The 16,929-nt window shown below is 42.0% G+C and overlaps 1 protein-coding gene across 2 annotated transcripts; it reads right to left on the bottom strand.

Annotated features, from left to right (window-relative positions):
• Positions 1 to 745: 745 nt before the first annotated feature.
• On the bottom strand, positions 746 to 15,969 carry MYG1 (MYG1 exonuclease). Of its 2 annotated transcripts, none has more exons than XM_075851841.1 (7): positions 15,715 to 15,969; positions 9,616 to 9,728; positions 9,360 to 9,519; positions 8,527 to 8,703; positions 2,076 to 2,198; positions 1,766 to 1,947; positions 746 to 1,017 (listed from the first exon to the last, which is right to left on the bottom strand). In XM_075851841.1, the coding sequence occupies exons 1-7, from the start codon at positions 15,934 to 15,936 to the stop codon at positions 858 to 860; spliced, it is 1,137 nt and encodes a 378-aa protein (XP_075707956.1). In that variant the 5' UTR covers positions 15,937 to 15,969; the 3' UTR covers positions 746 to 857. The 2 variants fall into 2 exon arrangements, with proteins under 2 accessions (XP_075707956.1, XP_075707957.1); XM_075851842.1 differs by having other exon boundaries at positions 8,554 to 8,703.
• Positions 15,970 to 16,929: the final 960 nt, after the last annotated feature.

The raw sequence follows: 16,929 nt of genomic DNA, 5'->3' as shown, positions 1-16,929 counted from the left end.
TGACCTGCTGCGCATTTAAAAATCCGTACCGCAGGACAATTTTAGCACAAAAATTTTTCAGCAGCACATGGATGAGTTTGTTCAAATCTCATCCACTTTGCAGCTACTGCTTTCTGCTGCGTCCCACGCACAAATCTGCAGCAATGCCGCAACGTGTGAACATAGCCAGAGAAATATGATTGTCAGAAAAAGCATACTATCCTATTACTGTAGCAGCATCATTACTGCAGAGAACACCATGTAGTCCTAATCTAAATGTTTGAGGCACTTAGCATTTAAGGGGTTGTCCACATCCACGCAACGGATGACCTATCCACAGCATAGGTCATCAGTCCGACACCCGGACCTTGCACTGATCAGCCACTCCGGCTGCCGGATGTTTTGAAGGGTATGCAGTAGTTGAAGCCGGAAGCAGATGGCTCCGACCACTGCATAGCAGCAGTTCTGCCGCTATTCCGTGACCAGTGCCATCTGCTTCCGTCATGGACCCGGAGGCAGCAGGAGCAGCTGGTCGGTGTGGGGTCCGGGTGCCGGAGTCCCACGGATCATATACTGATGACCTATCCTGTGCATAGGTCATCATTTGTCCGGTCGTGGACAACCCCTTTAAGGGACAAAATAAGAGAGACTGACCATCCTGTTTAGGGCTGCAGGTTGTGTATGTGTGTGATAAAGCGTACATAAACGGTCGCAAACACGCTTACATATGGACAGGTCGAAAAATAACTGATGATACAGACAAGCATAGAATACAAAAATATTTACTGATGTCACATAGTATAAATAGAAGTTGTCATATTCTCCGCTCTGCATGATGCCATTGGCTATATCCTAGCCTTAAATACAAAGTAACAACTCTAGGACGTCAGTGCTTTCCGTGCCATTTCCAGAGCGCCTTCCTGAGTCTCGTTTCCACCAATGAAGCCACTGGCATGAACAAAGATACAACCAGAAATGCCACTGACAGAGGAGAGGTCATCTGCTCGAAGCCCACGCCAGTCCTCGGGTAGAGAAAGCCTAGGCAGGTGAACAAGAACCGTGTTATCAATTCTTCCCCCAAAATAAAACAGGAAGACCAGGACTTCTGATCCTTCTACAATTTTTCTCTTTTTAGTCAACACACCCTGCCATTGAAATGTAGATATCTGACAATGCTTTAAGGGGTTCTCCAAACAATGAACATTGATCATCTATTCACTGGGACACCCAACGATCTCTAGAACGGGAGGAGGAACAGAGGATTAGAGATAGTGGGAGTCCTAGTGGTGGGGCCCCCAGAGATCATATACCTACTGTATTCTGTGGATAGGTAAAAAATTTAATTTAAAAGAAGTAGCGAACTGCTCTGTGCCTGGACACCCTGCTGAAGTCCCACCACCAAAGTTTCAGCATATGGGGAGAAGAAGCTGGGGACTAAATTTAGTAGTGTGGCCGGCGGTCCAGCAATGAAGGCAGCGTTTGCGCACAAGGATAGCAGGGGGGCCTGAACAGTAGATGGAACGGCCTCCTATAGACATGAAGATAAAACTACAGGAGGGGTACAGCTGGTGGGAGGGGCTAACACTTTTCTACTTAGTGTCCACCTCCTAGTGGCAGAAGTTATAACCAAGGTCTTCTGTTTCCATTTGACACGGAAAAGAAAAGCAATTTCTGTAATGCTTATATTTTAGGAAATAGCTGTTAAAGCAATTCGCAGATATGTAAGAGTAGGTTTACAACATGTGGACCTATATATTGTGTTTTATGAGAAGTTATTATTACTTACCGATTCAAAAAGGTGTTTGGACCTGTGGGAACACACTGTACCCTCCACTTAGCGCTCTGGTCTGGATAGATCACATATTTAATTTGTTTCTCCAGACTTATTTCCTTTTCGACCTGGAATAAATGCTCCTTCCAAGGGCATCCACCCTGGGCTAGGACCACTACTTCTCCACTGTTATCCACCTGCAAGAGACATATCAGTTATCATCAATGCACTGCTTATTACTGCCCCTAGAGGCATAAACCTTGATAAGCACATACTATATCCCAGGACTGGCCTCATTACAGCCTCAGCAAAGTAGATACTAAACCTGGAATCGCTGTCTGATGGCTTCCTCCACCAAAGCACGAGCCGGCAACCAAGATCGGTGGTAAAAGTCCAAGCGTGACACAAACTCCGTACCAGCCATTTCCATTGCCTTCTTAAATCCACCCTTAAATATAAATTTATGTGTGAGCTCCAAGTGACAGAAAACACACTATATATTTTAGACACCCACCTAACATTGTAAAGCTCCGCAATCTCTGCCATCTCCTTCACATAACACAGTGCAATGCATATGAAGAGCAAATCTGTACTAACATTCTCCTGCAGCTTAGATGCAGTAACACTGCCATGTACTCCGCTATGATCTCTGAGATCTACCTTGTTAGTAAGTCATACTGAGATACTTAAAGGGGTTCTCTGGGACTTAAAAATGTATGGCCTCTTAGACCCCGGCCAATCAGCACAATGAAGGGGCCGAAGCATTTGTGTTCCCTTCATTGTTTAAACAGGCACAGCAGATTGTCCGTATGAGCGGTTATGAGAAGTGCCAAAAGGAGCTTGAGTGCTCTATGGAGGCTATTATTCTGCGAAGTAGTGGTTAACTTAACCCTTTAATGACCAAGCTATTTTTTACATTTTTCCATCGTCGCATTCCAAGAGCTATAACTTCATTATTTGTGCGTCGACCTAGCTGTAAAAGGTCTTGTTTTTTGCAGGACGGGTTGTATTTTTTAATAGCACCATTTAGGGGTACATAGAATTTATTGATTAACTTTAATGAAAGATTTTTTTTTTGGGGTGGGATAGCAAAAACCCCAGAAATGTTGCCACTCTTTTTTGCGTCCTAAATTTACGCAGTTTACCGTGTGGTATAAATAACCCAATAACTATATTCAGGAGGTTGTTGCGATTGCAACGATACCAAATTTGTATAGTTTTTGTATGTTACTACTTTTACACAGTAAAAACACTTTTTTCAAAATTATTTGTTTTTGTCTCCATATTTGACGAACCATAACTTTTTTTTTTTTTTTCCGCCGACGCAGTTGTATGATTTTTTTTGCGGGACGACTTGTCGTTTTTTTGGTACCATTTTGGAGTAGATGCGACTTTTTTATCACTTTTTATCACATTTGTTTTAAGGCAGGATTCACAGAAAACAGCAATTTTTCAATAGTTTTTTTTATATTATTTTTTACGGCGTTCACCCTGCAGGTTAAATAATGTAATAGCTTTATAGTCGAGGTCGTTACGGAAGCGGCGATACTAAATATGTGCAACTTTTTATGTTATTTAGTTTTGTTTTTTTAATAATAAAGCAGTCTGTAAGGGGAAAAAGTGGGTTTTTCATTTTCTTTCACATTTTTTTTTTATTAACTTTATTAAACTTTTTTTTACTAGTCCCACTAGGGGACTTTAATATGCGATCCTCCGATCGCTTTTATAAAACACTGCAATACTTTTGTATTGCAGTGTATTACTGCCTTTCCGTTTAAAACAGACAGGCATCTGCTAGGCCATGCCACTGGCATGACATAGCTGGCATTCACTACAGGCAGACCTGGGGGCCTTTATTAGAACCCCGGCTGCCATCGGAGACACAGACACTCGGCGATCCTATCGCAGGGTGTTGGTAGGATGAGAGGGAGCTCCCTCCCGCTCTCCAAAACCACTCCGATGCGGCGCTCGCTATTGAGCTGATAACCCAGCCACAGAATTGGTCATCATTATATGATTTGCGGGGGTCCAACTCCCGGACCCTGCACAGATCAGCTGTCCCGACTGCCTCCGGGCACCGGATGTCTGTGCCGGAAGCAGATGGGTCCAGTCACAGTATAGCAGCCGTATTGCAAATCTGCTCCTGTTCAAGTGAATAGGAGCAGAGCTGTAGTAACCCAGCATGGCTACTATACAGTGTATGGAGCTATCTACTTCCGGCACTGTCCGCTGCATAACTTTTGAGGCCAGAGGCAGCCGGAGCAGCTGATAGGTGCGGGGTTCCAGTTGTCATACCCCCACCGATCATATACTAATGACCTATTCTGTGGATAGGTCACAAATATGAAAAACCGCTCCATGTCCGGAAAACCCCTTTAACCAATGCAATCTTATAGGTGTATCTGTACATATGTCAGATCAATAATACTTTCACTGGAGTTCCCCTTAACCCCTTAGTGACCAGCCTATTTTAGACCTTAATGACCAAGCTATTTTTAACGTTTTCCATCGTCTCATTCAAAGAGTTAACTTTTTTTATTTTTGCGTCGACAGCTGTATAAGTTCTTATTTTTTGCAGGACAAGTTGTATCCTTTAATAGCACCATTATGGGGTACATAGAATTTATTGATTAACTTTTATTAAAAAAAAATAGAAAATAGAATAGAAAAAAACCCATTGCAATGATACCAAATTTATATATATTTTGCATATATTACTATTTTTACACAGTCATTTTTGCATTGTTTTTTATTTTATTTTTTACAGCATTCAGCGTGCGGGTTAAATAATGTAATAACTTTATAATTGGGGTTGTTAAGGACGCAGCGATACCAATTATGTAACTTTTCTTACTTTATTGTTTTTTTTTTTAATAAAGCATTTTGTAAGGGGAAAACAAATGGGATTTTCATTTTTTTCATTTACTTTATTAAACTTTTTTTTTACTAGTCCCACTAGGGGACTTCACTATGCGATCGTCCGATCACTTTTATAATACACTGCAATACTTTTGTATTAGTGCCTGTCTGTGTAAAACGGACAGGCATCTGCTAGGACCCATTTGCTGGACCCCGCAGGTGGACCTTGTAGATGCAGCGGAGAGGAGGATACTTTAGGGCCTTGTGCTGCTTATAGGGCTAGTGAAGAAGTCAAAGATTAGGCAATACTGGAGCGCAGGTATTTTGTATAAGGGTATGTTCACACGGCAGCGTCCGTAACGGCTGAAATTACGGGCTGTTTTCAGGAGAAAACAGCCCCGTCATTTCAGCCGTAACGGCATGTGCAGGCGCTTGAACGCCGCGTCCATTACAGACGTAACTGGAGCTGGATTTCCATGGAAAATGGCTCCATTTACGTCTGAAGAAGTGACATGACACTTCTTTGGCGCGGGCGTCTATTTACGCGCCGTCTTTTGACAGCGACGCGTAAATATACGCCTCGTGTGAACAGACAAACATCAGCCCATTGCTTTCAATGGGCAGATGTTTGTCAACGCTTTCAAGCCGTAATTTCGGACGTAATTTGGGGGTTAAAACGCCCATATTACGTCCGTAAATAGGCCGTGTGAACATACCCTAATACCCAATAAACCCGGCCTCTGCATAAAGGATTGGTTCAAAGCGTACCACACTAATCTATGGATTATTCATTCACCCCATTATTACATCATCCTATAATGTATGACCTGATGTACTCCGCACAGATTACATATACCCTGATGTACTCCACCCAGCTTACATAAACCCCCACATTATAAGCTGAAATACCAGTAAAACACCAAGCAAAATCTGCGCTTCAAAAGCCAAATGGTGGTCCAACTGAGCCTGGCAGTGTATGCAAACGGCAATTTATGACCACATATGGGGTATTACTGTATTCTGGAGAACCCGCTTAACAATTTATGGGATGTGTGTCTACGGTGGTACAAGCTGGGCACTGAAATGGCATATCTGTGTAAAACTGCAATTTTCAATCTGCAACATCTATTGTGTATTCATTTTTGCAAACCACTTGTGGGTTCAAAATGCTCACTACACCTCATGATAAATTCTTTGAGGGATCTAGTTTCCAAAATGGGGTAATTTTTAGGGGGTTCCACTGTACTGGTACTATAGCTCAATGCAACATGGTGTCAAAAAACGAATCTCCACTCCAAATACTAAATGGTGCTCCTTCCCTTTAGAGCCTTGCTGTGTGTCGAAATAGCAGTTTATGACCACGTGTGTGGTATTGCCTTACTCTGGAGAGAATGCTTTACGAACGTTGAGGTGCTTTTCTCCTATAGTCCTTGTGAAAATGCAAAATTTTAGGCTAAAACTACATCTTTTCGCAAAAAAAAAAAAAAAGTTAATTTTTTCATTTTCACTGCCCATTTCTAATAAAATCTATGAGACACCTGTGGAGTCAAAATGCTCACTACACCCCTAGATGAATTCCTCAATGGGTGTAGTTTGCCAAATGGAGTCACTTTCGGGTAGTTTCAACTGTACTGGTACCTAAGGGGCTTTGCAAAAGTGACATGGTGCAGAAAAACCAATCCAGCAAAATCTGCTCTCCAAAAGCCAAATGGCGCTCCTTCCCTTCTGTGCCCTGATGTGTATTCATACAGTAGTTTATTACCACATACGGGGTATTTTCGTACTCTGGAGAAGTTGCTTTACAAATGTTGGGGTGCTTTTTCTCCTTTATTTGATGAGAAAATTAAAAATTTTGAGGTAAAAATACATCTTAGTGGAAAAAAAAATGAAATTTTTCATTTTCACTGCCCAATTCTAATGAAATCTATGAAATACCTGTGTGGTCAAAATGCTCACTACACCCCTAGATGAATTCCTCTAGGGTGTATTTTCCCAAATGGAGTCATTTTTGTGGGGTTTCCTTTGTTTTTGCACCACAAGACCTCTTCTAACCTGACATGGTGCCTGAAATATAATTTAAGAAAAGGAAGGCCCAAAAATCCTCTAGCTGCTCCTTTGCTTCTGGGGCTTGCGTTTCAGTCCATTAGCACACTAGGGCCACATGTGGGATATTTCTAAGAACTGCAGAATCAGGGCAATAAATATTCAGTCGTGTTTCAATGGTAAAAACCGTCAGTATTACAGGAAAAATTGAATTTCTGCAAAAAAAGGAGAGTGAAATTTGCAAATTTCCCTTACACTTTGGTTTAATTCCAGTGAAACGCATAAAGGGTTAAGAAACTTTCTAAATGCTGTTTTGAATACTTTAAGGGGTGCAGTTTTTAAAATGGGGTGATTTGTGGGGGTTCCTAATATATAAGGCCCTCAAAGCCACTTCAGATCTGAACTGTTCCCTAAAAAAAAAATAGGCTTTTGAAATTTTATTGAAAATGTGAGAAATTGCTGCTAAACTTATAAGCCTTGTAACGTCCTAAAAATAAAAATAAAAAAAATGGATGTTCAAAAAATGATGCCTACATAAAGTAGACATATGGGAAATGTTAACTAGTAACTATTTTGTGTGGTATAACTATCTGTCTTGCAAGCAGATACATTTGAATTTAGAAAAATGCTAATTTTTCTCAAAATTTTGGTGTTTTTCATAAAAAAATATTTAATTTTTCGACCACATTTTTTCACAAACATAAAGTACAATATGTCATGAGAAAACAATCTCAGAATCACTTGGCTAGGTAAAGCATTCCGAAGTTATTACCACATAAAGTAACACGTCAGATTTTAAAAATGAGGCTCTGTCATTTGGTCCAAAAGTGGCTGCGGCGGGAAGGGGTTAATTGAGAATATTACACAAACAATATTATTAGTGATTGTTGCAGCCCACCACCACTGCGGTCAGCGTATTCTGGCCATACAGCCACCTGCAGGCACTACATGGGTATGCCATTTCCTTGCCCCGAGATGGGCACAGGAATAGGGAACAGGTGATTGTGAAGATAAAAATGGCTAGGGCACAAAATAGTACAAAGTAATATTGTTTGTGTTAATGTGTAATAAAGCAATAGTTCTCCATCCACATATAGTAGATTAGACTAGATAACTTCGTTAATAAGGAACAGAAGTTCAGGAGGGGAACCCCAGATGCAAAGGCACATTACATCAATACATTGTTTAGCTTTCCTTTTTAATAGGTACATGGGTGTAACTTTTAAGGTAGCAAGAATAGCAGTCATGGGGCATAGAAAGTAAGCACGTAGAGGTGAGTAACAGTGATGTCTATGGCTGATAGAAGGGAAGAATGAAGAATGTAATGGAGGTCATTGGGAGACCAAGGAAAGGAAAGTATTCTTGTGCTGCAATATCCTTTTTGTTTGAATTCCTTCTATCCTGAATCATTACTGTGCATATTATCCCCGTACTGTGACATCTCTATGTGCATAGCTACTGTGACATCACTGTGTGCATTATTCCTGTACAATAGGAAAAGACACATGGCACAGAAGGGAGACCAAAATAATCATAAAAGTCTTAGGTTCTAAACCCGTTTGCTTCTGAAGGTGGTCATAGTGGAGTGGGGACTTGGCACATTCATTTTTGTAAGTCGGGCTGGTGTCTACATATAAACTTGTCACGTGACTATAAGGATTACAATGAACTCACAGGGCATATGAAAAGATCACACTCATTGCAATGAAAACAGAATGTACATAAACGAATGGATATGTATGGAAAAGACGTAGGAAAGCAGCATCACAGCAACATATACATTCACATTGGATACATTCAGAGAACTTTAACCACAATAGCAGGTCCAGATACTTAGAGCAATAAGCCTCTCGGACACCAGACTTTCAATTTACCAAGGGAACCCCATGACAAGTTATTACTTCTGTGTCCTGATCAGGTTCATTCCAGCGCGGGTTTAGATGTCCCACTCGGGAGCTCAGGGTGGAGGTAACATTGTATCTCTGCTCTCCATCAAACTGTGATATTCCATTGTCTATAGCATCGATTTCTTCGACAAAATTCTCATACATCTGTGAAACAGAAATATCATGTTTACACAGCACATACATATCTTGACTTCTTTTAACCCCTTAATGCATTATCATGTACATGCATGTCACAGGGAGGGTCTCCTTCCCACATTTCCGACGTGCATGTACGTTATGGTGATCATGTGGGCACAGAAACTGTGTGATCACCGCGGGAGACCGGCTGTGTCGGACAGCCGAGCTCCAGCTGCAACGGCCGGGATCGGAGAAACCTCTGATTAACCCCTCAAATGCATTTAAGCAGTTTGACAGATGGATCAGGCTCCCTCTGTCTACCATGATCGGCACACGATCGCCCGCCATTGATGGTTTGCCATAGCAAATAAGCTCACATTGACAGAAAAATATAGAAGTTATCACTCTTGGAACATAATAATTTTTGTTTAATAGTACTTTTATTGTGCAATTTTTAATTTCCCTCCCACGAAAAAAAAGTTAATCAATGTATTATTTGTACCAAAAAATGGTGCCATTGAAAAAAATGTAGCTAGTTCCGCAAGAAACAAGCCCTCCTACACCTATGGCGGCAGAAAAATCAAAAAAATATTGACTCTTGAAATGTCGATAAAAAAAAATCAAAAAATGAATAGTCATTAAGCGGTTAAAACAAGTTAATATGTTCATTTTGTATCACTTGCCTTGTCATAAAGAACAGGTATAATAGGGTCCTCTTCATCAGTTCCTAGAAGTGTAGCTAGTATCTGTGCACCAAAGTGAGCATATACCAGGCCAGCACTGCTCAGTTTGGTAACCCATGGCTTGTCAGGATATAAGCTGTTCATAGTTTCACAGAAAGATCTACAAGATTTCAAAGGATGTAAAAGTTACAAAGCCCAGAAAAAAAATAAAAAACACCAAATGGACTTGGAGAACTATAGATAGATGTACTTTCACCTTTGATGGTGGTCGTAACGGTTCCGGGAAGGATCATACTCTCCACCCACATCGACTAAAACATCACACTGGGATAAAAGCTGCGGGTCCCGGGTCCTAACAATCTCAGAATCCTAATATAGGACAAAAAAAAATAACCCAAAAAATGTTATATATGGCACAAATGAAGTGTCACCCTATGCTGGGGTACTCTAGTGGCAAGGAGATCCTGGAGGAACCATCAGGACATTGACCTGTCTACACAACGCCTCCCATAGTCCATCAAGTAATGCATGGTGTCAGATAAGGAGAAGTGCACACTTGCCATTTTTGATGCTGCATGGCCACTTGGGTGATTTACTGTAGCAACCACATGTTACATTGTAGCGAAAAGGATTTGTTAAAATTCCGTTCACATGATTTTTTTGTATTTACTCTGCCACAGATTTTTCTTAAACCCTTAACCCCTTCCCGCCGGATCACGTATATAAACGTCATTAAAATCGGTGGCTTACCGCCTTTTCACGTAAATATACGTCATGGAGATGAAGCTAGCTCAGGAGCTGAGCCAGCGACATCACCACCGGGTGACAGCTGTATGTTACAGCTGGCACCCTAAGGTATCGGCCAGGACCGGAGCTAGCCTCCGATCGGACCGATTAACCCCTCACATGCTGCGTTCAATAGAGATCGCAGCATGTGAGGAGTTTATAGCCACCGGCACCCCAGCAACGTGATCGCTGGGTTGCCGGTGGCTGCAAAGGCGATCGGAGGGCTAATGCTTACCTCCCGATCAGCCTGTAACGGAATCCTCCTATGCCCCGTCGTCGGCGGGGCCCAGGAGGCTTCCGGTAACATCGGCAAGATGGCGCCGGCTCAGCTTCCGGCTCAGAAGCTGAGCCGGCGTCATCAGCAGTGGGTGTCCGCTGTATGTTACAGCGGACACCCCGATCTATCGCCAGGAACCGGAGCTAGCTCCGATTCCTGGCATTAACCCCTTCGATGCAGCGATCCATTGTGACCGCTGCATCCTAGAGGTTTGTAGAAAATCGGCAGCCTTGCCATGCGATGGCAAGGCTGGCGACTGCTACCATGGCAACAGGAGCCCTAACAATGGACTCCTGTCTGCCATTACGTAAGCTGATTAGGCCCCGCCCAGAGGCGGAGCCTGATCGGCTTGCTGTCAGTGAACAACTGACAGTTCCAATACATTGCACTACATAGGTAGTGCAATGTATTAGAACATCAAACAAACAGTTGGACATTCAAGTCCCCTAGTGGGACTAAAGAAAAGTGTAAAAAAAAGTGTAAAAAAAGTAAAAATAAAAGTTGGAAAACATACAATAAAAGTTTCAAATAATAACACAAAACACAATCGCCCTTTTTCCCTTATAAGTCATTTATTATTGAAAAAAATAATAAAGCCATACATATTTGGTATCGCAGCGACCGTAACGACCTGAACTATAAAAATATTATGTTATTTATCCAGCGCAGTGAACGCCGTAAAAAAAAAACCTCAAAAACACTGCCATAATTACTGTTTTTTTGGTCACTGTCTTCCAAAAATTGAAATAAAAAGTGATCAAAAAGTCGCATGTATCCAAAAATGGTACCGATAAAATCTATACCTCGTCTCGCAAAAAAAACAAGCCCTCACACAGCTCCATCGACGAAAAAATGTAAAAGTTATGGCTCTCACAACATGGCAACAGAAAAAATACATTCTCTTTCCAAAAGTAATTTTATTGTGCAAAAAGTTATAAAAAAGTTCTATAAATTTGGTATCGCCGGAATCGTACTGACCCGCAGAATAAAGGTAACATGTAGTTTATAACGTACGGTGAACGGTGTATATAAAAAAAAAAGTGGCACAAGCTGGGCATGACATTTGACACTGAATTGGCATATCTAGGGAAACTATTTCATTTGTACCTTCCGCAGCGCAATCATTTATGGAAAAGATACGTGGGGTGAAAATGCTCACTACACCTCTTAATAAATGCCTTGAGGGGTGCAGTTTCCAAAATGGGGTCACTTCTCAGGGGTTTCTTTTATTATTTCACATCAAAGCCTCTGCAATTGTGAACCAATACTTTATATGTCGCCAAATTAGGCCTCAATTTTACATGGTACTCTTTCACTCCTGAGCCCTGTCGAATGTCCAGGCAAAAGATTAGGGCCACATGTAGGGTGATTCTAAAACAGGGAAACACCGCATAATAATTGAGAGCTGTCTTGTTATGGTGGCACAAGCTGGGCACCACATATTGGCGTATCTAAGGAAAAATTTCCATTTTCATTCTCCCACATCGTGTGCACACGAATTTCTGCAAAACACCTGTGGGGTTAACATGCTCACTACACCCCTAGGTGAATACCTTGAGGGTGTTGTTTCCAAAATGGGGTCACTTCTGGGGGGGATCCACGGTTTTGGTCCCACAGGGACTTTGCAAATGCAACATAGCGACCAGAAACCAAATGCAGCAAAATCTGTACACCAAAAGCAAATGGCGCTCCTTCCCTTCTGAGCCCTGCCGTGTGCCCAAACAGCATTTTACGACCACGTGTGGGGTATTGCCGTACTCCAGAGAAGTTGCTTTACAAGCGTTGGGGTTCTTTTTTTCCTTTATTTGTTGAGAAAATTAAAAATTTGGAGCTAAAGCTACGTCTTATTGAAGAAAAAGGATTTTTTTTATTTTCACTGCCCAATTCTAATAAAATCTATGAAACACCTGTGGGGGCAAAATGCTCACTACACCCCTAGATGGATTCCTCAAGGGGTGTAGTTTTCTCAATGGAGTCACTTTTTTGGTGTTTTCACTGTTTTGGTCCCTCAGGGGCTTTGCAAATGCGACATGGCCTGCGCAAACCATTCCTGCTAAATTTGAGCTCCAAAAGCCAAATGGCGCTCTTTCCCTTCTAAGCTCCGCCGTGTGTTCAAACATCCGTTTATTACCACATGTGAGGTATTGTTTTACTCGGGAGAAATTGCTTTACAAATGTTGTGGTGCTTTTTCTCCTTTAGTCCTCGTGGAAATTAGAAAAAATTAGCTAAACCTACATAATCTTTGAAAGAATGACGATTTTTATTTTCACGGCCTACTTCCAATAATTTCTGCAAAAAACCTGCGGGGTCAAAATGCTCACTATACCCCTAGATAATTTCCTCAAGGGGTGTAGTTTCCAAAATGGGGTCACTTTTGGTGGATTTCCACTGTTTTGGCACCGAAAGAGCCCTTGAAACCTGACATGGAGCCTAAAATATTTTCTAATAAAAAGGAGGCCCAAAATCCACTGGGTGCTCCTTTGCTTCTGAGGCCGGTGCTTCAGTCCATTACCACACTAGGGCCACATGTGGGATATTTCTAAAAACTGCAGAATCTGGGCAATAAATATTGAGTTGCGTTTCTCTGGTAAAAACTTCTGTGTTACAAAAAAAATAGAATAAAAATGAATTTCTGCAAAAAAAAAATGAAATTTGAAAATTTCACCTCTACGTTGCTTTAATTCCTGTGAAACGTTTAAAGGGTTAAGAAACTTTCTAAATGCTGTTTTGAATACTTTGAGGGGTGAAGATTTTAAAATGGGGTGACTTTTTGGCGGTTTCTAATATATAAGGCCCTAAAAGCCGCTTCACAACTGAACTGGCCCCTGTAAAAATAGCCTTTTGAAATTTTCTTGAAAATGTGAGAAATTGCTGCTAAAGTTCTAAGCCTTGTGACGTCATAGAAAAATAAAAGGATGTTCAAAAAACGATGCCAATCTAAAGTAGACATATGGGGGATGTTAATTAGCAAAAATTTTGTGTGGTATAACTGCCTGTCTTACAAGCAGATACATTTACATTTAGAAAAATGCAAATTTTTGCAATTTTTCACCAAATTTTGGTGTTTTTCACTGGTAAATATTGAATTTATCGACCACATTTTTCCACTATCATAAAGTCCAATGTGTCACGAGAAAACAATCTCAGAATCACTTTGATAGGTAAAAGCGTTCCGGAGTTATTACCACATAAAGTGAAATATGTCAGATTTGAAAAAATGAGTCTGGTCCTGAAGGCCAAAATGAGCTTGGTCCTGAAGGGGTTAAAGTGTAGCTAAACGTTTGACAAACTTCTGACATGTCATAGTGACATGTCAGAAGTTTGGATTGGTGGGGGTCCGAGCACTGAGACCCCCACCAATCGCTAGAATGAAGCAGCTGAAGCACTCGTGTGAGCGGTTAGCCGCTTCGTGTCTGATCGGCTTTTTCCGTAAATAAATGTATCGGTGTACGGACTCAATAGAAAGTCTATGATCCCGTACTCCGATACATCGGCTTTCCGGAAAAAGCTGAACAGACACGAAGCAGCTCAGCGCTCACACGAGTGCTTCAGCTGCTTCGTTCTAGTGATTGGTGGGGGTCTCAGTGCTCGGACCCCCACCAATCCAAACATCTGACATGTCACTATGACACGTCAAACGTTTAGCTACACTTTAATGACCAGCTAATTTTTTTTTTCGTTTTTGCCGCTCTGCATTTCAGCAGTCATAACTTTTGCATTTTTCATTGACGTGGTTGTATGAGGCCTTGTTTTCTGTGGAAGAAATTGGACTTTTTTCCTGCCTGTCTAGGGGTAGAACATTTTTTACTGTGTCAGTTACAGCAATTTTTGTGGCGTGAATGTAGGAAAAAAAGAAATAAAAATTTCAGCATTGTTGTTTTTGTTTATTTATTATCCCGTTCACGTTATTATGGTCGTGTAGATACCGAATATGTGTAGAGTTTTTGTAATGTATAGGTAATAACTATAATAAATATTTTTGATGACTTTTTTTTGGACCTTTTTTATTTTTACATTTTTTTTTTTTAAATCCCACGAAGGGATAACTTTATTTTTTACTTATATTATATTCGCATACTCCTCTATACTAATACATTATACTGTGTCACTATGACAGTACATATACAGCACAAAGTGTGCAATAAGGCATTCTGAGCAGACAGCCCAGTCCTTTCTAGGTCACCAGAGCTGACTGCAGAGGGTTCCCCCAGTCTCCGATCACATTACCGAGTTTCCGGTGATGCGATCGAAGAGGAGAGTCCCAATTGATCATGCCAGGGTAACGGATTTTGGCAATCAAAGGGTTAAATAGCTGGGTTTTCCTATCACAGCTGTATTCAGTAAGCTTGTCTAAGTTCAGGAGGTGTAAGTTACAGCTCCTGCTTAGAGGATGCCATCAGCCTTTTCCACAGCGACGCCAAAAGACGTCGCTGTAGACTATGGACCTGCAACGCTCTATGGACCTGCAACTGTCTGATAAAGTGAACCCAGAGCTGCCAAGTGTAATTCACAATGCGCTTGCACGGGTTCAATGAATTATGGTACAAGTGAATTCCTTGCTGTGGGCAGAGTATTCATTTTCATTCTGCGCATGCACTGTTCTCCATCTAACTAGATTTGGAGAGGCCTTATGATATATAGGAGGCGTCAGCCACATCTATCAAGCAAACACGGGCTGGACACAGCCGGACACTTGGGAGATCTGGATAAGGCCAGCGGACTCTTCAGCCCCAATTGGCACACGACACGTTCATTTTTATAAGTTCGTTTTCTGAGGTCTGTGGCGCCACATTTTCTACAGCATGGTGGGAATAGTGTATAAGGGGTCAAACCTGCTGACAGGTTCCTTTTAAGGGGCTAAAAAAGATCCTTTAACAACCCGGTGCCAATTTTCCAGCGTAATGTGTAAAGACTTTTGTGGATTTCAAGTCCGAAAATTGGTGCCAAACTATGGCAGCTACAACCGGCTTCACTAGCTGTGGCGTATTCCTATTGCGCACTATACACAAATTACAAAATGGCATAACGCTCAGCGCCAAGTAGAAGTAAACATGCCCCTAAAGAACTAGACAAACCAGTACCATGAACTTTGGGACAACGCTCTAAAACATACATTGTTCATTTCAATAAACTTTATTTATAAATACCAGGAGAACTATATTGAAGTTTTAATGTCATACAACGTTCACCCACATCGTCCATGTCCCGAGCCAGCACGTATAAAAGGAGTGCAGGAAGAGTAATAAGGCGGGAATACACGATGTGCCAGGAATATGTCATTATGGTCTTACTCTATAGGGCTCCAGCGCCCGCAGCAGGTAGCACGCCAGCGCTTCGTCGCAGTGGAAGGTCCCGTCGTGGGTGCCGATTTTCGGCGCCATGAGTCGTTCCTCCCGCCGGGGCCGCTTTGGGTCTTCAGGCATCAAGAGTGGTGGAAAGCCGCCTGCAGTGATGGAGAAGCTGGCGCGGCAGAGCAGATGGACGGTGCGGAACTGCAAGGCCCGCCACACCATGTGGAACCAAATAGACTAGGGGGCGGAAAGGATAAAAGTGCAAACCCAATACTTCCGGGAACCGTTCCTTCCATGGATAGTCAGGGAGTTTGCCCATAGTAGCGCTCAGAACTGTAGTGTAGACTGAGGATTGCGGCTCGTATACCGGGATCTATGATCTGCGGCGACCGGCGGGATGTGTCTGATATTATTGCGCTTCCTCTATTATCTGACCCCGGGTAGATTGAGCTCAATTCGGTTATATTCACAGGTGGTCGATTTGTTGCAATAATGTCTGCGATTGAAAATCCGTTCCATACATGTAAATTGTTCTGCAAACCCCACTCAGATGAACGGGACAGTCACAGAAAATGCTGAAATGAATCTGCCGTGTGTGAACAGACCCATAAAGAAAAGCTCTATCAGCGATTTCCTGCCACTTACAGGGAAGGTGTCATGAATTTTTTAAATTATTATATTGCTTTTAATATGATATCAACATAAATTTTATTTATTTGTGTTCTCATGTTCTACTCTTTACATTGTTCTTACTTTTACTTCTCTATGGGGGCTGTCCGTTTTTTTTTTTTCATCTCTGTATGTGTCGATTAACTACACACAGATGTAATACGGCACATACATCCCCATAGAGAATGCCAACGGGAGCCGTTCCATTCACTGCAGCGTACGCCGTCTGTGTGGGAACGGCGCATGCGCAGCTCCCACACAGACCAAAAGGACGCTCGTTCGCAGAGCGAAATCCGGCGCCATTTTCATGTGGACCGGAAGCTGCTGCCGGACAGTCAGATGACGACTTCTGGCTGCAGCTTCTGCCCATATGTTCAGGCGCAAGGAATAGGAGCGGAGGCGGCAGGTAATTTATGTTCGTGTGATACTGTCTGCTGAGCCCTGTATCTAATCCTTCTACACTGTGCAGTCGCTCAGAAAATGGCGGCACACAGTGTAGGAGGTTTGAAGATTCAAACCCTTCCTTTTCCTGGCACTAGCCAGAAT

Source organism: Rhinoderma darwinii, chromosome 2 (genome assembly GCF_050947455.1).
Source record: "Rhinoderma darwinii isolate aRhiDar2 chromosome 2, aRhiDar2.hap1, whole genome shotgun sequence".
NCBI lineage: Eukaryota > Metazoa > Chordata > Amphibia > Anura > Rhinodermatidae > Rhinoderma > Rhinoderma darwinii.
The sequence above is the reverse complement of the archived record's forward strand: the minus strand, read 5'-3'. Positions and strand labels throughout refer to the sequence as shown.